General features: G+C 37.4%; 2 protein-coding genes across 2 annotated transcripts; one reads left to right on the plus strand and one right to left on the minus strand.

The window, feature by feature from the left end:
• Positions 1-369: 369 nt before the first annotated feature.
• On the plus strand, positions 370-6,949 carry rab18b (RAB18B, member RAS oncogene family). Its single transcript, XM_052549398.1, has 7 exons — positions 370-536; positions 1,157-1,212; positions 1,428-1,489; positions 1,719-1,791; positions 2,168-2,286; positions 4,273-4,339; positions 5,358-6,949. The coding sequence occupies exons 1-7, from the start codon at positions 469-471 to the stop codon at positions 5,528-5,530; spliced, it is 618 nt and encodes a 205-aa protein (XP_052405358.1). The 5' UTR covers positions 370-468; the 3' UTR covers positions 5,531-6,949.
• Positions 6,950-11,102: 4,153 nt separating this feature from the next.
• On the minus strand, positions 11,103-20,748 carry mkxb (mohawk homeobox b). Its single transcript, XM_052549395.1, has 6 exons — positions 20,487-20,748; positions 19,313-19,460; positions 17,077-17,230; positions 16,673-16,996; positions 11,971-12,004; positions 11,103-11,878 (listed from the first exon to the last, which is right to left on the minus strand). Exons 1-6 carry the CDS (start codon positions 20,657-20,659, stop codon positions 11,686-11,688), a joined length of 1,026 nt encoding a protein of 341 aa, XP_052405355.1. The 5' UTR covers positions 20,660-20,748; the 3' UTR covers positions 11,103-11,685.
• Positions 20,749-27,206: the final 6,458 nt, after the last annotated feature.

Consider the following 27,206-nt stretch of genomic DNA (forward strand, 5'->3'; position numbering starts at 1 on the left):
GTGGTAATGTCAAAGAGTGGGAGAGGCCTGATAACAATGCTGGGAAGGATCGACTTACACAGATTTATGATAACTTGTAGTTAGTAGAATGTCTAAAATGGGCTATAGAAATAAATGCAACCCGACGTTCTAACAGGGCACACAAGCTATTTCAATGGACTTTGGACATTTATCTCACCTTTCAGTGTGATCAAATGTTAGATGGAGATATGAGAGTTTTGGGCTTTATTTTGTCAGTCAATCCCTCATCATGAGTAGTTATTCAACTTCTTATCTTCTTATGAACCATTTATGAAATATTTAAAAGTAGCCATAGTTACCTCATTCAAAATGTATTTCAACATTATTGCTTGGATTTCTTACGCAACATCTAACGTGATTCTCGTGACGTCACGCCCCAGTCGGAAGTTCCAGCGCAGCAGCAAGTGAACGCCGAGTCTAACCAGCTTTAGTGTAAACAACCAGACCATGGATGACGACGTGTTAACGACTTTGAAGATTTTAATTATCGGTGAGAGTGGTGTCGGTAAATCAAGGTGAGGTCCGAATCCGCTATTTTTTCTTCTTCCGTTTTGTCTTTCTCGTACGGTAGGATGAGTTGTTAATGTTAGCGTTAGCCTCATCTGAACGAGCAAAGCTTGTCGCCTGTGCACAGACTTTGCCAGTTCTATTCAGCCATTAAACTTAACTTTTAAATGTTGTTTTGGCCTCAAGAACAAAAGAAAATGCGCAATATTGTGCCCCTCGTGGTATTTTTAGCCTTCAGATGTGTTGTCTTCTAAGCACCGTCGATTGTTATCTTCATAATTTTAAAGCCATGGGCATTTAGTTTGACTTTTTAAAATATTCTCGTAATTAATACTTCGTATACTGTTAGTGTTTGTCGCATAACTTTAAATATTTAATAAGAGTAGTTCGCTGGCAGCTGTTTCTGTAGCAGTCATGCTATCTGCTCATTGTGTGCTGTGGCAGTTAACGTAACGCTAACGCTTCAGCTAAGTGAAAGTGTTTTTCATCATTGGATTTGTTGTCATGTTTACAGAAAAGAAAGTGTAATTTTATGAGAAAACAATAATGTGATGAAATATGAGTTAATTTGAACAATTATTTTCCCTTTTAATGCTGATTGTCTTTTATTTATCCGTTATTTCCCCAGTTTGCTCCTACGCTTCACAGATGACACATTCGATCCAGAATTAGCAGCGACCATTGGTGAGTCATGTGTTTGTGAATATATTACAGGTACAGTAGTAACCAGACATTATCAACAGGCCTGTAATCAGTTAATGTTCAAAACCAATGAGCTTATAAACTAAACCTTACTGAGCAACGAAGAAATATTTAGTTTTACCTCCTTAACAAATATACTTTAATCCTTGTGTATTTTAAAGTATACTCAATTTCTGTATTCTTCATTGGTTATTTAGGTGTGGACTTTAAAGTGAAAACTGTTGCAATAGATGGCAACAGAGCAAAGCTGGCCATATGGGTAAGTGTTATAGGAATCTAAAAATCCAAATCATTTATAAATGCTCAACAACACTCAGTACATGGATGTAGTAGTGGCTTAAATGCTTAAATTATTTGTGTATTATTATTATCATCTTCACTACTCTTAGAATTGTCCTGTTCCACTAGATGTCACTATCTCGCTTTGTAGAATAAAGTGACTAGTATGTTTAGAAAGCTGCTGAAATCCTCTTGAACTTCTGTTTTAGGACACGGCTGGTCAGGAGAGGTTCAGAACTCTAACACCAAGCTACTACAGAGGAGCCCAGGGTGTCATTTTGGGTTAGTGTTTTTGAATATTTGATTTCTTTATGTATCACACAGTTCTTTGGAATATTTGATTCTGATTGGTCAGTTGGGAGTTCTACAAACAGATATTTTGTATAATTTATAATGACCAGTAAATTTTATGATTGTCTCAGACACCGCTACATAGCCGTGAGGGTTTCATGTCTCTCAGATCATATTGAGGTGTATCTTTTTAATGTCCTTATTAATTTAGTAATTAGTCATGTAATATGTATAGAAGAATTTACAGTTGGCCAAATGTTGTTACAAGACAAGACGTTATATTAATTCTCAAAATCAGTCAAATTCTTGTACTAGTTGGTGAATGTAAAATTGAATTTCTTTCTCTTTTTTTTTCTTTTTTCTTTAGTGTATGATGTTACAAAGCGGGACACGTTTACAAAGCTCGAGAACTGGCTTAATGAGCTGGAGACGTACTGTACACGCAATGACCTGGTGAAAATGCTTGTTGGAAACAAAATTGACAAGGTTTGTTTGATTAATGTTATTCTGTATGTAACGCTGCTTGATACAATGTTTTGGCGTATAGCTCTGCTGTGAAGGTTGTTTTATATTAACAATGTCTTGAAGGGATGTATATATGAAATTTAAACATTAGGTGTGTTATCACTTTAGTTAATGCAGATGGGTTTTTTGTTGTTGTTGTTGATCTCTAGGCAAATAAGGATTATGGAAGACTATTCAGGGCAATTTTCAGAAATTCAGCAGGCATTGTGCATTCAGAAAACGCAAACAGTCATGCATGATTTGCAAATTTGTTTGGATTGTTGCAATTTATGTGTCCACATATGGAAAATGCAATTGAAAATACAATTTGCAATTCATTTTGAAAATTGTCCTGAATATTATTCCATAAAGGACTAATGTTCGGTCTGGAATTTCATGTCTAGCCTCAATTTCAGAAAACTCAAATTTTAAAGTAATGATGAAAAGGGGATCGTTCAGGAGCGTTGAACTAAATGGGGACGCTAGGGACATGTTTCTACAAATATCCAGCGACTATCAAATAGTTCCTAGCAATAATTTTGATCAAATGATTATGTGCATGTTTTTGTAACTTGAGACACATCTGAATTAGGCTATGTTTTAACTGCACGCTTTGAAGGACGTACATTTAATACATGGGCGGAGATTAATTATGCCGAGTTCACACTGCACGATTTTCAAACTCGTCGAATCACCATTTCCTTCACACTGCATGACTATATGGGGTAGTATTCAGTTGCAGCTGTGTTCACACTGCACGATGGATAGTTGACAGGGGGTTTCACATTGCATGAATAGAATAGAATAGGAAGAATCACCGACTACTCCGACTGGTCCACAAAGTACATTTCAAAACAAAACGCACGCGAGAAGTGATAAGGAAATAATGCAAGAACCCGCGTGCATCAGACCGGAGTTCTCGAATGAGACTGGATAATAAAAAATTATATATATAGCTCGCAAATTTTCTGTGAGCTGTTTTCTAGCTACAAGGAGAAAAAGAAAAACATGCAGGGAACAGGGAAGTGTGTTCCTATGCTGATGTTGAGGCTGGTCAAGCAAACTTTTGTGCTTGTTTCTATATAATATAATTGATGATATATGTAATAAAATACTTATAATCTGGTCTATAACTTCTCCCCGAACTTCCCTCTGCCCTGTATCTTGGTCTGTCATTGGCTGTAGGTCATCGCCGATTTAATTTTCAGTCAGAAATCATTACACACAGAGTGATTTGTGAATCACCAACAGCTCCAGATATTTAGCATGACAAATATTTTATGGGTGTCGGCGATTCCCTCAGATCACATCTTTATTAATTCACACTGCGTGATTGTCACTCGCGTGAATAAGCACCGATTTGCCTCCGATGCATTAGTCGCGATTTCGCAAAACCTGTCGGTGAGTGAAAAATTGGGCGAAAATCATGCAGCGTGAACTCTGTATAAAGTCCCACTGTGTCCTTGGCTTCAGTTAAATGTTCAGTTAAAGCCTTAAATCTTTCTAACAGATTATTGGTAATTATTTTACAGACACTTTCAGCTCTGGATGCTGTCAGTCATTCCAGACACGTGAAAACACTAAATACTGTGTGCCAGGGTCTATTTGGCATGTCATGAGTTTCTTCCTTTTTTTTTTTTTTTACTCAAAACATTCAGAATAAAAAAATGTAAATCAAAATGTTTTCTTTTTCTGAAGGAAAAAAAATGCAGATTTTAAACAGTTCCCTCTGGTTTATTGTAAAATATGGAAACAAGTTAGAAACCATTATTTACAAACGATTTAAATAGAAACTTGAGCTCCTGTATTTTTGGTAAGGAAAGTTGCCAAAAAAGTAATGGGATGTGACCTTAAAGACAAGTGTTGAAGTAATGTGTGCAGACATTGGGAGTTTCCTAGAACTAACTTTTTTAGTTGCTTTGTCTTGGGGTGACTCAGCGTATAATTCGAAAGACCTATCTGTTTCAGGACAACCTTGAAGTAGACCGGAACGAAGGCTTGAAGTTTGCACGAAAACACTCGATGCTTTTTATTGGTATGTTTCCTTTTTATCATCATTCATTTTGTTTTCAGTTAGATTGGATGTTTTGGATAGTCCTACCTGGATCTTAAGCTAATTCGTTTTTTTGGCAGCAAAGTCTCCTGTTAGCCATCAGAGGATGTGAGTGAGCATGATGGTCTGCCTGTGTCCAGACAATCCTGTCTTGCCAGGATTTTCTTTATATTTTCCTGGCTCTTTGAAATAAAGTTACAGATGTCAGAATGGTTTTCAGTTATAAAAAGTGAGTTTGTATTAAACATATGCTTTTAAAATAGCATTACATTGACTTTTGTTCCTGATGAGATTATGGAACATAAGGACAATAAGTCTTTTTCTGCCATAGCACTACTCTGTGATTGCTTATTTCTGATTTAATTAATATATATATTTTTTATATATTTATGTAGTTACCTACCCCCCCAACACCTGTTTGATCTCGAGTGTCAAAAGATTTCACATTCTTTACAAAAACTTGCAATGTGCTGAGTTGACACAATGCATATTATTTCAGAAAATATTTGTCTTATTTTTTATATCAGTAGGTAGTATATGCTAGTACAAAAGCACATGCCAGATTAGTAAAATTAAATTTTTGGGTATAATAGCATTCTGTTAATTTCAGATTGTTTAGTTTTGGTCAGTGGTGTCCAATCCTGCTCCTGGAGGGCCAACATCTTGCAGATTTAGCTAGAATCAGCTCTAAAATATTTGTCTAGAGGTTTCTAGTTAATCTGAAGACCTTAATTGGCTGGTTCAAATTTGCTTAATTAGGGTTGGACTACCTAGACTCTGCAGGACGGTGGTCCGTCCTACAGCAACTGGTTTGGGCACTCCTGATTTTGATTGTGGTGTCAGTGGTGTCTTTTTCAAGTTCATCAATGAATGTTTGTACTCTTAGACTCTGACTGGATCGCACATGTTTTTGTTTTTATTGGGGGGTTTACTTCAAAAGTCAGCTTACTGTGTTTTTCCTTCTCTCTTCCTTTCTTAACCCATGTGGTTCCATTAACAGAGGCTAGCGCAAAGACTCGGGATGGAGTTCAGTGTGCCTTTGAAGAACTGGTTGAAAAGATCCTGCAGACACCGGGGCTCTGGGAGAGCAGCATGCAGAAATACGGTGTCCAGCTGTCCGATCATGAACAGCAGCGTCAGGGCGCCTGTGGAGGTTACTGCTCCCTGGTTTAACATCCTCACTTCGACCCAAGAACCACAAACTGGGATGGAAAGCACCGTTTTCTTCCTTCTGACTGAGAGCTTCCTCTGAGGGGGAATGGTCTGCACCCTTAGAGCTGGTCAAAGGGACCTTTGCAGTTTGCACACTCTATGTCACTATGTTTTATTCTGTCCCAGGATTCTGTCATGTTATTTTCCATCCATGTATCAAAGTTCTACATTACCAGTAGCCAGTGTAAACCATTATTATGAAAAATAAGTCCTTTTGAAGATAACACCCTAAGCATGTTGAAATATGCCAGATATTATGCCCTACCCCACCCGCGGCAGAACGGCACGTTTCCCCCTCAGTGGGAGTGCTGCCTTTGACCTGATGTGTGTAGACCAATCGGATACTAAACTGGGAGGGGCAAAAGAAACACATGATGAACTCATTCAACATGGATGTTATCAAATGTCCTTTGTACCTGTATTACATTTCATCTTCTTAACATATTCCCTGCTGCTCTCATTTTAATTTCCAGCTTTTTATTTAAATTTAGTTTTATGTTATTTTTATAATATTTGGCATGATACTACCTTCTTGAAGAGTTTGAAATATTATTTTGTAAATAATACATCTTCAGTAGCTGTTCTGTATCACAATTCACACAATAATCTCTGAAATTCTCGATACATTAAGCATGTTTAAATAATATAATCTATGATGACTTTTGTCTGGATAACACATGAGATGATCCATTTTACTCCGCTGTGTTTTAACCTTTGACTCAAATTTTGTTTTCTACATAAATGTGAATGGATACCAAAAATAACTTCTGTATTCAAGTTCATTCATCACAAAGCCGTCTTCTGACTGGATATTCATTTCTATTCACATAGTGATTTGAAATGGAAGATTTGGTCATGCCTTAATATTTATTAGATCTGCATGTGTGACATGGTCTGCACTAATGGCTTTCACTGTGAATGTAGAGAGAGTGTGTTATTGTAGCCAGTCAAAATGGCCAGTGGTACATTGGTGAAGTGGTCATTTCATTTTATTATAAACATATCTTGGTCATAATGTATGAGTGTTAATATGTTTGACTTATTCCTGTGTGTTTGTTCTGCTGCTGAGAGATTTATTCAATCATAGGAAGAATGCTTATGACTTCCTGTAGCCACAAAACCATACACTAACCAACACCCTAATTAGGATTTCTTATTAAATACACATAAAGCAGTTCTGTTTCCATACATCCTTTATTCTCAGTTTTGAAGATGCTTTCTTTCATTTTGGCTGTTGTCCTTCAACTTCAATGTTCTATTCTTTATGCCATTTTCTGCTATGGAGTGAAAAATTACCAAGAAATCATGCAAGAGAAGTCATATATCTTGCATTCTTTTTGCATTAAAATATCTAACTTGCAAAATTGTTCATACCCTGAACTGCCACAGCGAAGTGTCTTTTGTTAAAGTATGTGTGAATGTCTGTTTAAAATGACATTAATTATTAGTATGTAAATTGTTAAAGACTTGTAAAAGACTTGCTAATCATAACAAAATAATGTCACTAGTTTTCAAACTAAAGTGGCATTTCGGGTCATTTAATGAAACCATAGGCCTAAGACATCAATCTCTCCTTTCATTGAAAGATCAGCTCTGATTATACAGATGTTTGATTGTCAGGTAAAAAAAACTCAGAACTTGGTCAGAGCTTTTTAGCCAGGACCTCTCAGCACAGCTGACCTGCTTCTCCGCAGCATCAGTGACGCAGCAGTTCCAGTCCTTTTCCTCTGCTGCTATCTGATACTAAAAGAGCTTGGCATTGTTGCAAATGCCAAACCATTACTGCGGTTCGTGCGGGTCTCCCTTGCACACCGATGACGGCCACACGGAGTCGTTTTCCTGCTTGGGGAAATCCCATGCAGAAGCTGCGTACACGGGAACTATTTGTTCTCATTGCAATAACTTTATGCCTCTCCGCTCATGAATCACTTTATTTTTAGAGAGTGGAAGTATCCTCTTCAAAGCAGTCGAAAAACTGGATTTAGAGTGGTCTCCACCAGAGGAGCCCTCCCACAGCTGTCTGGATGAGTGGTTCCTGCCAGGCCCCTCATCAGCGTTCACCTCCGTTCTACTCGGAGATTCATGATGAGCACATCCCATTGTGGCGCGCTCCTTACTCTGCCCGTCTCCATACTGCTTCTTTATCCTCCCTCACTTACATCAACAGCCTGAAGAAAAAGGGTACGATAATCCACCTCCCCTAGATGAGACAGTGGCTGTCCATGGCCATCGGCTGGTGAGAAAAGGCCGCTCACCTATCCAAGCCGTGTAGGACCACTTCTGCTCTTGCTGAACACGCTTACACTTCAGCTGGACAGATGGCTTTGGCGCTTCATCCAATGGCAATCCTCCGGGTCTTTCAGGCCAAGATCTGGCCTGGACCCCCTACCCTCAGGCAGCTGAGGAGCACAACCGACCTGGCTCTGCATGCCACCAAGACCACCATTCAGGTGATCAGGAGATAGATGGCCAGACTTGTGGTGCTCGAGCGCCATTTGTGGCTGACGCTAACAAAGATCAAGGACGTGGATAAGATCCCCTTCCTCGATGCTCCAGTCTCTCCCAAGAGTCTCTTTGGACTGGCGGTCGAAGGACACCCTGTTCAAATTTGGGTACAGAGAGAAACTTCCTCTTCCATTCTTCTTTTAGTCACTCGAGTTAGGCTTCTACAGCCATTACTTACTCATCCCCAAAAAGGATGGTGGCTTCCTCGATCCATCCTTGATCTCAGACACCTGAATCATGCCCTCATGAAAAGGTCATTCAGGATGACTACACTGAAACAGAGAGAGACTGGTTCTTTTCTCTGGACCTGAAGTATGCCTACTTGCACCTCCAGATAGCCCCCTGTCACAGATGATTCTTGAGATTCGCATTTGAGAGAGTGGCTTATCAATATATGGTCCTTCCCTTTAGGCTGTCCCTGGCCCTACACACTTTTACGAAGTACATGGTTTGCAGAAGGACAGTTGTCATGATAGAAGCCTCCAACTCAAGTTGGGGGATGCTGTGCAAGGGTTTACTGACTTTCGGCCACTGGTCGAAGGCAGAAAAAGGGTTCCACATCAACTGCCTGGAAATTCTAACAGTATGCTGAGCCTGTCAGTTCTTTCTGCCAGTCCTAAAAGATAACCATGTGCTAATCCGAATCAAACAACATGATTTTGGCCTCCTACATAATTCGCCATGGAGGCCTCCTCCTCCTCTCCTGGACCTCGCCTTCACATAAACAAGGCTGTGTGAGGAGGTTCGCTGGATGTCCCGGCCTTGCAGGCCAGGGTTCTTTCCGCTTGAAGAGCACGTGCTGTGTAAACAGATCTGGCAGAGAGGCCTTGACCGTATAACACGCTCAAGCTCTCTGACATTAGTTCACCTGTTAGCTCTCGACCGCTGGGTGTTGAAGTTACAGGAATACTCTGAAACGATTAATCAGGGCGGCTGTGACCTCAAGAAGCTCAGCCCGTCTTACCCTTGGGTTGTTGTTAACTTCTCTGTGGGCATTGGTTGCTTATGGAAGTTTGTAACTTTTAGTCGTTCCACTACATTAGCATGGTGTGATTGTACTGTGTTCCCATAGCATCTTAAGCAAGACACAGTACAAGTGTAGTATCGAAAGGGACTGTACTCTGTTACTAACGTAACCTCGGTTTCCTGAGATACGGGAACGAGTACTTCGTCGCTTGCCATGCCTTATAGCTGCACGACTCATTCGTCGCTTCAGTTGTAAACCTGAGAATCCTGTGGCGAATTCCCACTTATATAGCCATGCAGATGCCCTGCCCATTCTCAACTTAGGGGCCATTTACAAAACGTTTTCAGCCAAAAATTTTTATGCGTTTTGTTTGTTAACATGACAACAGCATTTTGGGGACTGAAAACACACATTTTTGAAAATGGGTTTCAAAGTATAAGTTTTTGAAAAATGTAAAACCCAAAACGGGAATCTTTGAAAACTTTTTTGCAGATATGTATAAATGCAAATTATTTTGAAAACATTGTCTTGTAGCCTATAAGTTAAACTTTTTAAATACGCAAGGGAAAAACTCTACATGTTTTTGACTACATCATCGTAGTGTAAACATTGCATTTAAAAAAGACCGTTATCTTTTCTTTGTAAGCTGGTTTCTTATTTGCTAGACATATTTTACACAGAACAACTCACTGGAGGGGTTGAAATAAAATCTCAAGTAAATCGGACATAATTAGTTATAAATAAGCTCTCATGCCACATTAAAGAGTGGAATCTGATCACTCGCAGAGCTCTTTTGTCAGTGCATTGTACAGTTTCCTGGAAAGTAAACTTTGGACAGATCTTCTAAATTACTGTCAAAATTACATTTCTGATAATGCCTTCAATACAGCCAAGTTATACCACAATCTGTAAGCTTTTCAAATATTGACAAACCTCAGTTTTACTTAGAAATAGCCCTAAATCATTTTGTATACAAACAGTAAGTCATTTCTAATTGTGATTTTGATTTTATGTGTGTGATAAGATCTGTACAAAGTTAATTTTCCAGGCAACTGTACAGTACACTGGCAAAGGAGCTCTGCAAGCAATCAGATTCCACATATATATATATATATATATATATTTTATATATATATATATTCTCCTGTGGCCCTCATAATGCCTGGAACTGAAATTACATCAAAATCAACAGATTTCCACCGATGTTACACTTTTCCTGCTAGTTCTCCATTTCATTTTGAGGAGTTGTACTATTTGTATTGGGCTTTTTATGTTGATACAGCGGGTGCAGTAGACCACTGAATCATTCTAGAAGAGGGCAAGTGCATAAGAATGGTGCATATTATGTTTTAGTCTTCCTTGAAGCATGGGTGGGGAGAAAGAAAACTTGAGCGCAAAACATAGAGCATGTGGTCAGGACTGTAAGAAGATATACTGTAGGGTAGACCATCCCGTATGTTCAACTCCAAATTCTTACCGCTGGCTGAACCGTTTTAAAGTGTCTAACAAGACTGAAACATATCGGACTGTTCAAACAGTTTATCTAAAAGACCTATCAGGTACATAACTGAAATGCAAATGCTTATCCAATATGGTACAAGTAGCTGAGCTCTGTGCAGATGTCAAGCGTAATTGTTTTGACATGGGTAGTGCTATTTCTTTATCAGATTGACGTTTTAGTTGCCTTTACCAAACTGTGGCTTCAGCTCTTTATATTCACAACTTAATAAAACTATGGAGGGCTGTTTCTGCCTTAAGGAGGGCATTTATAATATTTATTTATTTATGACGTCATCTCAGTGTTGTTATTTTTAAGTAAAAGTAATAAAAAGGTTTTGTTGATATATATATATATATATATATATATATATATATATATATATATATATATATATATATATATATAATTTATATGTTTCTTGTAAATTTGTTTAATTTGTAAATTTAATCTCACAGTTACGACTTTCAAATTTTTTTCTTAGAGGGAATGACAGGAGCAAATTTAATCAAAGAATAACTGTATTATATATAAAAAAAGATAACAAACTTTATTAGCTCTCATCTGACTCAATTTTGCATGAAAATCTTCACAGGCAATGGCCCAAATTAACATAAAAACTATTTAATAACAAACCAAAGGGTTTGTTCCAAAAAAGGTTTCTTCACTCATAGATAGAACATTTAAAAAAAAAAAAGAAAGAAAAAGAAACTTCCTCTAAATGCCATACTTAAACACAAGAATCCACATGTACATGCCATTTCCATAGGATGACAACAATCCTGTGTCAATTAAAAATAAAATTAACATAACTTAGAAAAATTGAATATATATATACGAATATATTACATTTTAGCCACTGACAAAAATTGTATTTCAGAAATGATGACAGGCTAAATCAGAATTAATTTTTTTTTTGCATTTGTGTTTAGTTGTAGTGATCGTCCACATCAAACTTTCTTTACAAAAAAAAAACCAAAAAAAACACATTAGGCACGTTGGTCAGTCAACATGTATTTTTCCTCCTAGAAAGGCTGTTGTGGATCATTTTCAACCAAATTATTGCATGTAGTACATACTCAAGTGTTCAGGTAGTCTTTTAGCAATTTTGACCTAGTAACAGACCGCTGTCCAGACTGTTAGCCACTAATGTCGGGGTTGTATGGGCACTTTGACAGTCTTAATCTCTGCTATATGGGAAGACTTCTGGATGATACAGCTGGTGGTTCCCGGCGTTGAGCTCTCCTTCCCTTGGGCCAGGTTGGTCAGGGCCATGGCAGCATGGAGCTCTTTCCAGTAGGTCTCGTTATTTCCTCCTCCGCCACCTTTGCAAGCACCGCTGTTGCCAAAATGGAGAGGAAATGGTTAATGAGGAGTTTTTAGCAGTAGTTAAAAACCTTATGATTCATTAGGCAATAGCATTCTTCTTACCTCTCACATTGGCGTGTGCCACAGTCCAGCGTCACTGAAAATACAGTTTGGTGAAATGAGTTATAAGCTGGATATTCAAACTGCATTTTATAAAATAGCCACAAAAGCTACTTGGCCAAAAGCTGGCACATCATTTATGCTGCTAATGAAATATCCCTGAGCTGCTCTCTCCTCATATTGATGGAAGCGATGAGTAAACATGCTCTCACATGTGCATGTGTGTACATGGGTGAGTAAGTGGGTGTTTGTCGAGCTCAGGGAGATTTAAGTGGAGCTCTGCAGGCTTTGCCTACAGCCACATTCAAGCGCTCCAGCCAAAACAAATGCAATTATGCTTCCCCTGCGCTCACGAGATGGAAAAAGCATATCTGCTCTGTGTCAGAAACAGACACGTTGTTCCACCACTCTGCAACTGATTAGAATTTTTTGATTTATTATTACACCTTTTCCTTTGACTAATGACTACTTAAATGGTCTTGACGCTGCGTCAAAGGAACAGTCTACCCAACATGAAATCTTTATCATTTATTAACTCTCATGTCGTCCCAATCCCTTGTGACTTACTTTCTTCTGTGGAATACAAAAGGAGACATTTTGTCTGGGCAATCACCGGAAATCTTACATTTTTAAGCTCCAAAAATAATGTAAAAGCAGCATTAAAGTAAGATAACTTGTGCAGACACACTTGAGTCTGGGAACTAATTCTCAAAAATAATTAACTATTAACTACTTGTTTGCTGCTCATTGATCATTAGTACAGTAGCTGTTATATTTAGGTATTGGGTAGGATTACGGTATTTTAAATATGGTCATGCAGAATCGGGCATTAATATGTACTAACAAACAGCCAATATACTAGTACAAACCCGATTCCACAAAAGTTGGGACACTGTACAAATTGTGAATAAAAACAGAATACATTTTATTCAGAATACAACATAGATGATATATCAAATGTTTAAACTGAGAAAATTTATAATTTTAAGGGAAAAATAAGTTGATTTTAAATTCCATGGCATCAGCACATCTCAAAACACCCCTCTTCTTTTCATATCAGTCTGCAAACGTCTGTGGACTGAGGAGACAAGTTGCTCATGTTTAGGAATAGGAATGTTGTCCCATTCTTGTCTAATACAGACAGGGTGCGATTTGTGAAAAAAACAGAGGGGGGGGGGGTGTTTTGAAACATTTTAATTCATAAAAATAAATCATGAGAACATGAACTAGATGATGTCATGCGCTAATTAGCATATTTATGTAAGTGCGTCGTATTGTATTGCCTCCCTATGCTTTTCAAACTTTCTGAAACTTGGAAGCTCAATTCCCTTTCTTTGCAATTGAAACAGAATGATGGGTAGCTTACATTCTTCAAAATTTCTCCTTTTGTGAAACATGAAAAAAAAAAAAAATGGGCGAGTAAATGAAGACAGAATATTGACTAAGCAGTAACTAGCATCCAACATTTGTGAGGTTTTCTTTGCAGTTAAACTATATCATATAAGTTAATATGCTGTCTTCACAACCATTTGGAAGATTTACACTTTCACACTATTTGATATCGCCGGCAGTGTGAAATGAATGACAGGAAACATCATGTTTGGTTAAATGAGGGAGGACAGCTCTGACAAATCGAGGTCCATCCATTAAACATTCATTGACATTATACATTTATTTTCAAAGTCATCTTTTGGAATGGCTTTAAACAACATCCTTTGTTCGGTATCTACATAAATCGGTTTATAATAGTAAAGCTGTCTCTCTTTTCTGCTGAAAGCATGAGATCAGTAAAGAAAAATCTCTCTTATGGGAGCTATGAGGGGGAAAATTGGACGACAGGCATGAGCACACAAAATGCTATTTTCAATATTCTTTGGCTAAAACGTCTCCAACTCAGATTTCTTAAACAGTATTTGTGCCAAGAACTACTATAAACCATTAATAAATCATTTGGCTCTGGTTCCTTTGTGCTACTGAATGTCTCTCATCTCTTTAACTTCATTTCTATTGTCCACAGATGCTTTAGATTGACTTAACCTGTAAAATACACCCCAAAAATACCAAAAAGAAAATACACCAGGATAAAGGCAGAAGGGCTCTATTAAGCAAAATCAAATTAGCTATAAACTGAGATCATATAAAACAAACCTAGAAAAGAGAGAGAGATAAAACTGGGCTGCGTTTCTTAACAAATATGTTTTAATTTAATTTTAACTGAAAAAACAAAACAAAACAATCATCTCAAATTGCTAAATATTTAGGTTATGTGGCGAGGTAATCTGCGACTGTGTGCCACATGGTGGTTTTATTCTGGAAAGTTCAACAAACTAACATTTAAAGTTACCATAAATAGCTGTTCACAGCTCATTTTACTTCTGTAATGTGATATATTTTCAAGTAAAACAGGATATTCAATGAGGGAGAGAGAGAGAAAAAGTAGACAGGATTAAATGCAAAAGCCTGAATGAATGTCTGCCTGAGTCACCGTTCTGCTCTGACGCTTACAAGACAACAATGAGCTGAAAATAGAAAACCTTTGTCTTTTGCATATTTCGTGTTTCATTACATTTTAATTAAAGATTACAGAGCTAATACACCACAAACCATTCATAATAAGACCAGGAACATGCATTATGAAAGTAATGACACACAAAATTTGACTTTTTACCATTTGAAACAAACTGGAACTCAGCTAAAAAGACAAAAACAAGCCTGATATTGCTAATTTCCACACACACACACACACACACACACAAATGCTTCAACATATTTTACTGTTTTTTGTCAAAACTGAATTCACTGATGTCTCTGTGTGACTACAAAATACTTTTAAATGTTCCCTCGTCTCCATTAAAATTCTATCACAAACTGGTGAGTACCATTCTCACAGCTATCAGTAGCTGAGCATACGATCCATTCTGAACTACAGAAGGGGATTATTATGTGAAAATATTGACCTTTTTGTTTTATGAGATTTTTTGTGGAAAACAAGTGGCGTTTCATCTAAGGTGTGTCTCAAGGTCACAGGCACGCTTCAGTGAAACAATGACATTTCAGCATTGGCCGATTCGTGGTAACCACAACATGCACAATCAATGAAGAAAATATTTACAGCTAATCATCTTTTTGATGGCAATGACGACATCACAATGGAACAAGTCTACAAGCAAGAAAAATTTAACAGCTGCCAGCTGTTTTCTTCATATCCTGACAGCCTCTCTTTTTACACTGGGTTTGAGTGAACAGTTTTGTTGTTACTTTATACATTTACTATGGCAAGTTGAGAGCAAGCTTAGCTAAAATAAACAACTGCCAAGAATAATTATTACTGTAATAACTACCAAAATACTAAACTGTATTTAAAAAGAAAACAAAATACAAAAGAAAATGTCAGGCAGGACTGTCACACAGCATGAGTAAAAGGCTGAACATTTTTTAGTGAATAATAATGAATGTATAAATGTAATTTTTTATAAATAATCAATAATTGGTTTCAGTCTGTTCCTTATGCAAAGTTGTCATATGGTAGAAGATTTATAATATTTGAAAAGATTGTATGAATAATATTATGGTTCTGTATTCTTATTTTTAAATTAATTTATTATAATTATTATAATTATTATTCTAATAATTATAGTAGCCACCACTGATATTTATATATATTTGCATACAATATTAATGTCCTTGTCATGTTTTTGCAAAAATCACAACTGGACAATGAAGCAAAGAGAGCTAGTTCTTCTGAACAAGTCAAACTGAGTAAATTACAGGCCACATAAAATGTAAATTTAATGTCTCAAATGTTGTAAAAATATGCATGCTCTGTAGGAGCACATAACTGCGGATAAAAATTGTTATAGATTGCATCGTTCCATTGCTTTCTTTCATCACAAACACCTGCATGTTTTTATGGACTCATACTTCATAATAAAAAATAAAAAAATCCCAAAACGAGACCATTCCAAAAGGGCACGGGAGCAAAATAAACAGAGAAGTAGAACATTTTGAAATGTTGAGGTGGAATTATGTTAATGATGAATTAGACTCAACTCCTTTGGCAACACTAAAGCATTTTCTTTCATGAGCCATCAGCAGGTGTTCCTCTAACCCACGAGTCCAGGACCGTTCCACTCACTAATCAAACCACAGCTTTACATTCAGTTTAATTATTAATTATAATTGGATTTACATAATCTTTCGTTGTGTTTGTCTCCATTTTTTTGTCCACTAGTTTGACAAGCTACACTGTTCAAAACCTGTGTGATTTTGTTGTTTGTGCAGAAAAACAAAAAGAAGTTTAGCCGATTAAAAAAAAAAAAAAAAAAAACCCATGTAAGATCAGTGAAACTTGTCATATATCAGTAGTGTATTCAAAGTCCCCTGAAGTCATAAAATAGCTTTGTCTAGGAAACAGCCCTAAGTATACAGCATGAGATGCTTCGTCTAATTTTATGGTGCATTAAAAAAGAGCAGTGTGAATATAAATCTTCTTTCGAAGGTCATACAGGTTTTCAAAGATGAATTCAGAAATTACCATTCATTGGGTTTCATTAATCTAATATTTTCTTAAAGGGGCAACAACGTCGTTTTGAAGACCTCTGACGAAATGCACGGCGACAAGAATCAAAATGTTTGAAGTTGTCTTGACAAAATCCTCTTTATTTAATTACATTGTTGAATCTTGAAAGTTTGTGGCAGCTCTTACCTGTACGGTAGGTGAAGTTTGCTTCAGCATCTGATGATGGTGAGAGAAAATCATCCTCGTACTCATTGGAGCTAAACGATCCAGAGTGGTTCCTCTTCCGAGAGTCCATAACTTTTTCGGAGGCCATTACATGCCGAAGGGAATCATTTAGATAGCGGTTTAGCAAGCTGTTCTTATATTTCGGTGGAGACACATAATCATCACAAACCGAGGGGTCTGTGCTTCGCCCCACCCCTTTGCCTCTGCTGTCCTGAATTTCGCTCTTGTGCGTGGGTCTCTTGTAGTCTGATTCGCTGGCCTGAATCTGTAAAGGATTCTCCCCATCTGTGGAACAAAAAAGCACTGGCACATTTAATGCATTTTGTGTTTGCAGGCCAGAATCGGTAAATGCCCTTAATCCGTACCATCTGATGTTGTGTCATCACTGCTGATGCTGAGTCTCTCTGCATTGCCTTGTACATATTTGTTGTATAGCTTTATGCGAAGGGCCCAGCTCAAGTCAGGCTGCCGAACTGTGTTCTTGAGCCTACGCCTCGCATTCGCAAACCAGTTGGAGACCTGAAAAACACAAACACATCACTGTTAAATCAGGAACCCGTTTTGGCTTATCTTGCTTGCATTGACATGTGTAATGTTTCAATGGACAGTAAAAAAATAAAAATAATGATGCAGTACATGGTCTATTTGTTTTCAGTCAAGCTACTGCAGCTGTTACATCCCTATATCACTCTTCATAGTCAGGCTGTTGTGGTTGGTTTTTGTCTGCAGTTTAAAGATTTGACATAGATTTTATTTATTTATTTATATAATATTTAGCATATTCATATATAAATGCATACCATTTATACTCGTTTACATAAACTGTCTGTGTTTCAAGATGGAATATTGACTCCTGACACTAGAGAGAAGGGGTTACTAACTTGTTAATGCATTCATACAGTAAATTAACAGATGAATTTACATATGTGTCTACAGCAGAAATTACATATAATATATATATGTGTGCATTTTTTGTGTGCATTTTTTATATTATTCAAGCAACCCACATGGCCTGCTTCCATTGCAGAAATGTATTGCATGTAGTTGCCCTGTAAATAGAATTTGTTTGGCAAAGGTGACATTGATTTTTATGTCAGGATTTATCTTTTTTTTCCCGCATGGTAAAAAGTTATCTTGCAAGTAAATGAATAAAATGAAATCTAAAAGTTTAAATCTTGAAATCTGTGTATCTGTCTTTATGTTGGCAAAACATAAAGTTCTTTTGAAGTTTTGATATTGTTTGGTTATTATAATGTTTCGTCACATAAACCTGCCTTCCCTGATCTGCTTCACGTGCAATTCCTAAGAAAAAAAGAAGCAAGGATCATGTCAAAATGATCTGGATTTCTGCTTAAGTGGATTCTAAATGATATCAGATTTTCCATCTCTGTCATGATATTAAATACAGACTTATTTAACAAATAACACATGCACCAGTTTGCAGCCCCATAAATTTATTGGACCAAAAATTTAAACATTTAAAATTTTCAATGGAAAAAGTATGTGACCCTGAATGATACTACAGTCAGACATTTCAATGCATTTAGACCAACCTGCTCTGCAGTATCAAAAACACATTAGTGCCCCACTCCTCATGAGAAGATTGTGTTTATGTGTAATATAACTCAATCAAAAAGATTTCAGCTGACCTCAGAATGAGACCAGTTGAAGTTCATAAGACTGGAAGGGTTGCATAAGAATTTCCAGACTTTGCCCTCCGTCCATTTATAATCAGGACGATAGTTTACAAATGGAAGAAGTTCAACATGATTGTTACTCTTATGAGCGTGCTTCGGCAGACTATCAGTGTACTTGGTAGTTTACCATTAGGAAAACTCTAAAGATGAGAGCAAACCATTAAACCATCTCCAAAAAAGTATGGTGAGTGATAAGGTAAATGTTTTTTTTTTTTTTTTTTTTTGTCTAATCCTACACAGCTTAAAGTTTAAACATCCCAACACCAAAAACCTAGTTGTGAAAAATGATGCTGGGAATATGATATTGTGGCGGTTGTTTTTATGTCTCTGGGCCTGGAAAGTTTACAATCAGAAGAACTAATGAATTCCAAGTTGTACCAAGAAATTATACAGCAGAGCTTCAGCACATCTGTCTGTTATCTAAAACTTGATAGAGGATGGTTCATGGAATACAACAAAGACCCAAAACATAGAAGCGAACAACAATAGGAAAGAATTTGGTATTTTTATATCAGCCAAGTCAGAGTCCCTAAAATCCAGTTAAAAATCTGCTGAGCAATCTGAACAAAATCCTTAAATAAAATTACACTAAATGTTTTATGATCTTTTGAAAACTATCTTTTACTATTATTATTATTATTTTATTCATCTAGTTGCAATTTATTTTTGCATTAACATTGTTTTTAAATCAGAATAGCTACCCATTTTTGGTTTGTGAATCTTCTCTTTTGTGACTAAATAGCTTTTTTTTTTTCACCTCTACATTCTGTAAATCCATGTTTTATGTCTTTATCTATATATATATATATGCTCCGAATCCGTCCCAGTACTCCCTCAAAACCAGTCCAGTCTGATCTGATCAAATATCAGTCTCATTCATTGTCAGTGTTTGTTTTGCCCTGACCTGAACCAGGGTCATGTGGGAGCCCAGAGCCAGCAGTATCTTCTCAGTCTTGGTGGGGTAAGGGTTGTCCCTGTGCTTATAGAGCCACTGCTTCAGTGGTCGAGCCATATCCTGCAGGGCCTGCCGTTTGTGTCGCACCTTCCCTCCACTGAGCAAGTAAAACAACACAGAGAGGCAAAGTTGTCATTTTTATATTCCAGATATTAATGTCTATGTTGCATATAATTAGTTATAAACAGAATCACAATTGTTCATTTCTTCAAAGAACAACATTGTTATCTGTAGCCATCCGTCCTGATATTTCACCAGACGATTTAATGGAATATACGTCATTAGTCATCTTTACTGCAACAAATCCTTTTCCCCTCCCAGTTACTCAGTTAATTATTTGTAATCCTTCATGCCAAAATAACTGACAAAAATGACTTTTAATGGCATATACAGTTGCTTTTTTGAAGCTTTAGTTTTGACAAACTGTCAACAAAGCTACCACCACACTATAATAACACAAATGATTGCACTGTCAGTGTATAAACAATACATTTTACAAGAGAGACCAATGATACTGTAAACAAAGTGCAGACCAATGCAGCTTAAATTATCGAACCATTTAAAAGAAAAGAGTTGATGTACAATCACAGTAGATGATGTGGATATCCAGTACCAAGACAATCAGCAGATGTCACTGTGGACCAAATATGTGTAACATTCCTACTGTACCTTTACCTTACACATATGATGAATCTATGGTCAAAATATTACTTTAATTATACTGTATGGATTTGAGGTTCACATCTCTGTCTTTTCCCCATATTAGTATCCTTTAAATGAAAGTAAAAATATCTCACATCCAGTGTTGAGGTATTAGGCTACACTGCACTGCTTTCCTATAAATTAAAGGAGAAACAACCATGCACACATCAAACCGCACTTGCTGCCAATATTCAATAATATTCATCATTCTAGCTGAAAAAAAAACTGGTTTGTTAAACTGCATTTTAATTGGCCTTTTTTAATTCTTGCGATATTCAAAGTATAAATCAACAGTGTTCACAAATATTTACTTTAGAATATGAAAAAAGGCTGAGTCCATTTACAGTAGCCTAACTAATAGTGAATCACATTCAGTCACAATTACAATGTTTCATGCACAGTCATTTTGTCTGTCACTTACCCATTTCTCCTGTGTTTGAGAGCTTCTGTGCCACCCATCACTTTGTGGCTGGTCAGTAAATCTGAATGTTGTCCATCAATCACCTCTAAATAGCTTCTGCTGGTTCTCTCCAGGTTCTGTCCACTCTCTTCAAAGCGCAGCTGATCAAACTTACTGAAGACGGCCGAGTTCATCGCTGCTCGCGCTGCATTCACTTACTGCCATGTGCCAAATGACAACGGAGCTCCAAAAACTGTCCAGGAAATTTCCTTAAACAGATATAATGCCCCTGTGAACCAATGGGTTATTATTTGAAATGATTAACCTGATTTAAAAATCCGTATATGTAGGCTACAGGCTAATTCCCATTTAATTCAACATAATTCACCAATAATGCGTTATACAATGCATTCAGTAAATAAATAAAATATGCAAATGGGCAAAATATTTCATTTCAATAAAAAGTAAACGTAAATAGCAATAGCAACTATAAAAAAAATGCCTAAAAATGTAAAAGTAGCCTACTTACAAAGTTATCCTGTTAGATGCTAAACTACAGGGACACTATAATTTCAGTGCCTTCAATCCCATCTGCTCATATTCAACAGTACTGCGCACAGCGAGGCGGCTCTCCACTATATTAAGCTAACACTAGAGGCGGAACATGAATACAGAGCGGATCTCGTCTGGCGGGCTCGTGTACATTCAGCTACTGTGCGTCTGGCTGCAAGCGGGACTGGATCATCTCCAGTGGACTTCTCATATGTAACCTGCTTATTTCACGGATAACATTTTATAGGTGCGTTGGTCAGTCTCAGCTCCGCACCGGTAATCGCGGAGTATGGGTTACCATACTTGGAAGGGTCATTTTTTTTTTATTAACTAGGACCGTCTGGTTTAAAGCAAAAAAGCACAAACAGGCGCTTTAATGCTTGTATAAAACATACAGTGAAAAGTATTTATGTCACCTTGTGTTTTACTTGACGAAAATCAACTATTTTCTCTCTGGAAAATGTAAAAAATAAAAATAAAAAATAAATAATAATAATAAGAATAATAATGGCACAATGTCAGCCTTATTTAGGTCATGTCATGTAAATCTGTAGATTTTCTGCTTACTTCGTGGTTAAAAAACAAATAGCTTGAGTTTAAATGTATTTATTTATATACTCACTCACTCACTCACTCACTCACAGGAAAGACAGGAGACGAACATTATAAAGTATGTTAATCATAAACAATTATTCCATGGATCTTACTCTTTTAAAATGTACATTTTTAATCGGCATATTTACAAACAAACAAATAAAAATGAAATTTGTATTGCTCTATACAAAATATTGGTAACACTTTGTTTTGATAGTCCTGTAACTTTGCAGCATGTCATTAGAGTAAGATTGTCTGCTTGATTGGCTTCTATCTTCTAACACTTTATTTTGATGGGTCCACAACAAACTGACTTTAGGAAACTTCAAGTACATGTCAACTTTCTAACCCTAAACCTAACCTAACAGTCTGAGAGTTAGTAGGCATGGACTTGCAAATAAATGGGAATTAGTTGACATGTAGTTGTAAAGTTACTAGTTAGTAGAATGTCTAAAGTGGACTATCAAAATAAAGTGTAACCAAAATACTTGCTGAAAACTGAAGTAGCCCCAGGTTTTACTCCACTTAGTTTAATTATGATGATTTGTACCGATTTGATTCATTAGCCTTTAGTGGCACCTCAAATTGAGCTCAGAATAAAAACACACATATATATATATATAGGCTATATTTAAATTAGGTATAATTATGGTTATTGAGAAAGCTATATTTCCCAATCAGACCTGAGCACAGATGTTCTCACATAGGGGTGTTTTAGTTTAAGCTTTTGTAATCACAAAGAGCATCCCCATATGACACCTTAAAGCAGACAGCACATTCCTCTCCAGTAGCCCAGGCATATAACACAGCAACACACACCATAAATTCCTTTCCCTCAGAGATAGCCTCGCTACCACATTTGTTGATACTAGCTACACGCAGCCCTTTTTTCACCTAGGAAAACACAAAAAAAGAAGGGACACGTTAAGGTCGAGTTGTTCTCTTAAGTTGCTCAATTCTGCAAATGTACAAAACTTTCCACATAAAAGACACAGGTTAACTCCCACTTGTTTTTCCACTCTTTTTCGAGTAAAGGATGTTTCAGGATTTCTCAGACCCAATTTTCCTGGAAAATTTTCTTTTATATGTGCACTAAGATGTACTTTTATATGTGCATTTCCTGTTTCTTTTGCTCTAATAATAATGTTGTGTAATGTAATGAGAATATATGGTTATAAAGCTTAAAGTTCATTGCAAAAACAGATGCAGTTTCTTCACAGGCCCCAATGAAAAAGCATTGGGCAACTTGAGATTACTGCAATATAGCACCAATTAGAGCAAATCCGAAACCACGAACACCACAGCCACAAATGCTCTGCAGCACACAATAAAACGAGCACAGCCCAGAGAGATGTACTGTATGACATCTCTCTATAAATGACACAATCGGTTTAATATTCCTATATGGAATGATCTGAATAGAAACAGTGTCAGCGAATGTATTACATGTACCACAAGCCTTTTGAGTCATTCAGTTAACAGTCTCAGCACCCTCTTGATCTGTTGTTTTGATTCCTAGACTTTGGTCACAGATACAGGATTGCATGTACTGAAAAAAAAAAAAGACGACTGTGGTACATGGCACTGTCCCATGAAATGTGTGCATAGTTGCTGCACACATTTACAATCCTAGAAGTAAATAGCTTTGAAAGTGACAAAGAACAGCTATTATGTTTCCAGTTCTGGTTTATCTAGCAGTTCTTGTGTTAATTGCAACCAATGCTGTTTGATGGGCTTTGCTATTATAATGCACTGGTTTCTCTCATTGGTACAACTGAAGCAATGGGACATTCCGATCCCATGTGATTCGTGTTTGGCTCTTTTATAGCCCCTCGATGTAATTGGCCATACGTTGCTTTAGCAGTCACATCTATTTCTTGATTGGGCAGCTGTTGTTCTAAGGCGGCAACGGTCAATCTGAAAGGTCACAGTATTCATGTGCAGTGGTTCTCGGCCAGAGCTGGCTATCACTGACAGTCTGTAGAGAAGAGCATTACTGCAGTGTTACTCTGTCTCAGACCCTATAACCAGTTCCACATGTCTTATCTAAATAAGCACTATGCCAAGACAGATCACATTTCCGTCTGGTGCTAGCCAGACGTACGGATTACCTTGTCACTGGCTTCGCCATAAAAATTGGAATTAAATTGGTACTGGCACAGTAAGCTGAGGTACCAGTCATGTTAAAGAGATACTGTATTTTGGTGTATTAAGTGATTCTTCACCCCTTTTTACCATTAAGTTATTGTACATTACTTTTTGCCATACAGGAAGTCATAATTACCACACAAGAAATTGTGAAGAAATTGATATCCCTACAATATTAGACCTTTGCCATTCCACTAATATAAATCTTTTGAAGAATTCCCCCCACGACTTGGGCCAATTGAAATGTTAATTCATACCACAATCACAGGGTGAGCACAGTTAGTCAGACAAAAAGCAGCCAGAATGCCAAGGTACAGTCATGGCAATGGCTGAAAAAATGTAACAGAAGGCAGAATGTGGAACGTACTGTAAGATCATATTAATAACCACCAGTTTTGGTGGGTAAAGAGATTGTAGAGACACTGGAAGCTATTAATTATGAAGCCCTGGGTTTACAATCAATATGAAATCATAATTGACCCTTGACCCCGCACGTTATTCCAAAATAAACCATTTACTGACTTTGTAATATTTCTGCAAAATGTATTAAAATAATTTGCTCTGCCTCTAAAATGACTTTCAGCTGATGACTATAGGCCACATGGGCTAATTTGTTAAAGGGGGGGGGGGGGGTGAAATGCTCGTTTTCACTCAATATCCTGTTAATCTTGAGTACCTATAGAGTAGTACTGCATCCTTCATAACTCCAAAGAGTCTTTAGTTTTATTATATTCATAAGAGAAAGATAGTCTGTACCGATTTTTCCCGGAAAAACACGAGCGCCTGGAGGCGTGACATGTGGGCGGAGCTAAATAATCACGAGCGCCAGTGGGCTTTTGCGTTGAGAGCGTTTGGAAGCTGTGACATTATCGTGAGGACAAAACCATCATCCAAAACAAACCATGGCTAACAGACAGATTCAGCCATTTATTTATGATCCAGAATCAGATCCCGAGGCTGAAACTGAACGAGAGCAGCAGCAGCAACGACTCGCTCCGAGCGGGGCTCGAACCCGGGTCTCCGATGGGAGGCGGACGCACTTATAAGGAGGCATTTTTAAGCAGTTTTACTCACCGACTGTGGTTCCAACACACAATCGTGACCCTTTTTCGTTGGGATTGCATCATCTTTAAGAAATAAACGATACGCAAATCCGTCGTCAAACTGGGCCTTGTTTGTAAAACAAGCATCATCGAAATGCAGGGAACAAACACAAACACTTGCACAACTCCGTTGATGCTCTGTAAAAATAAACTCCATCCACTGCTCCCTTAATGCTGCTTTTTCTTTGGTAATCTGTGCAGGGTTGTCTTGCCCTGGCAACCAAAAACACACTCCTTTTGTGACATTTCGCGACGCTCTCGCTCTGATCAGTGATTGTCTGTGCTCAGCCTCTCATTGCTCTACTATACGGGAGCGCGCGCTCTTCCCGCACACGTGCCCTCAGAACCCATATAAGGAAATTCCGCTCCATCTAACATCACACAGAGCCATACTCGAAAAAAACTTTCCGAAACTTGTGACAAACCGGAAGGAGTATTTCTTCAAACGTACAACTTAATTTTTTAAACTTTGTCCATGTTTGCCATGGGAATCCAACTCTTTAACAGTGTACAAAACTCAGTATGCATGAAATAGCATTTCACCCCCCCCCCCCCTTTAATGTTAACTGTGAAACTGAAATTACAGTTGCAGTTATACAGCCTTGAAATATAGTCCTGTTGAGGCAAGTTTCCCAAATGCAAAGTCCTGGAGGTTCATCTGTTGATGAAATGCTAATAATTAAATATATTGAAATAAAATAAAACAAATAAAAAATGGGGCTGTGTGAAGATTGCAATGAAACTGTGATTATAAATCAAAGGCTGTGAATTCAATTTGATGCTATGCATATTTAATTGAAACGCAACACTGTTGATCAGCTTGTGATACAGTGTTTTTTTTAGTATCTCAGAGTCCATTTGGGAATGCAGAGTAAGCTAAGTTTGCTTTCTTTTCACATTCACATAATTTCTGACATTCTTTTCAGTATTTCTCCAGTATTTTTCTAAAATAAAAAGAGTATGAATATTTAAAAGCAAAGAATTGAAGATAGTAATGTAATGATAGTACTGATAGGAATAATAGTATTGGAACACACATAAAATACTAATGTAAAATAACATTTTTATTATAGAATTTTTATTTTATTTTACAGTACAATATACAATAATCTTTATTTGTATGTTTAGAGTCAACATATTCGGCATATTCGAACACATTCGTCTTCAGAACACAATTTAAGTTATTTTGGATGAAAATCGGGAGGCTTGTGACTGTCCCATATAGACTGCCAAGTAAGTTACACTGTCAAGGTCCAGAAAATTATGAAAAGCATCGTCAGAAAAACAATTACTACGTTTACATGCAGCCAATAACCTGTTCAAAACTGGGATATTAGCAATAACCCAGTCGCGCACGGCCATGTAAACACCGGCAAAAACCCGGATATGCTCATATCCCGGTTTTTAAAAACCGGGATATTATACCTGGGGTACCCCTTTTCTAACCCGAATATTTGGTCTTGTAAACGCGTTTCGGCATATCCCCATCAAAATGTGTGTTCTGCGCATGTTCTATTCGCAAGGAATCTTGGACTTTTGAGTCTTTGGATACAGGAAGAAGAATCGGAAATGACGCATATTTAGGGTGACCATATGCGCCGTTCATACTGGACACGTCCCAGCCAGGATTTTAATATTTGCTATTTGTACTGTGCAGGTTGATCGTTGTAATACATTCATGAGAGCTATAAAGAGCAGAGCAGACGGCTCCTTATGCTTTTGAATCACTTTTACGTGTATGTTCGTTCGTTTGACTTGAAGGATTGTGGCGCACTTTGTTTTTTTGTTTTTTTTTTGGATTTGTGCGCAGCGACGCTTCAAGTCAATCGAACGAACAAACACGTGCGCATATTTTCATAGCTTTGTTTGTTCCCTCTAGATCTCACCTTCTCACACGCAGCCCCACGATTGGTCGACTATGTACAATATCTGCATGTTATGCAAGCTGCTCTGGATGTTTAAGGCATTATTAAAATTCTGGCTGGGACGTGTCCCGTATGAACGGTGCATATGGTCACCCTACGCATATTGCGTATTACGTCCAGACGATATCCATGCGTCGCCGTTTATATCGGGATATTGGCGACTGATTACACATTCCATGTATACGGGAGTAACTCTCTCTGCCCACGCATGTAAACGGGTTATCCCGAATGTTTCAGAAACCCAAATAGTGACCTTAACCCGACCATAACCCGAATTTTAACAGCTTGTAAACGTAGACAATGACTTTATTCAACAATTTGTCTCCTTTGTGTCTCTCCGCATCACCATAGTGCCCTTTTGGAGAATATGAGCTGAACGCAGCGTACACTCTTCTGTACGTTCACAAAGATACGTTTTC

This window comes from Carassius gibelio, chromosome B2 (genome assembly GCF_023724105.1).
Source record: "Carassius gibelio isolate Cgi1373 ecotype wild population from Czech Republic chromosome B2, carGib1.2-hapl.c, whole genome shotgun sequence".
NCBI classification, from domain to species: Eukaryota; Metazoa; Chordata; class Actinopteri; order Cypriniformes; family Cyprinidae; genus Carassius; species Carassius gibelio.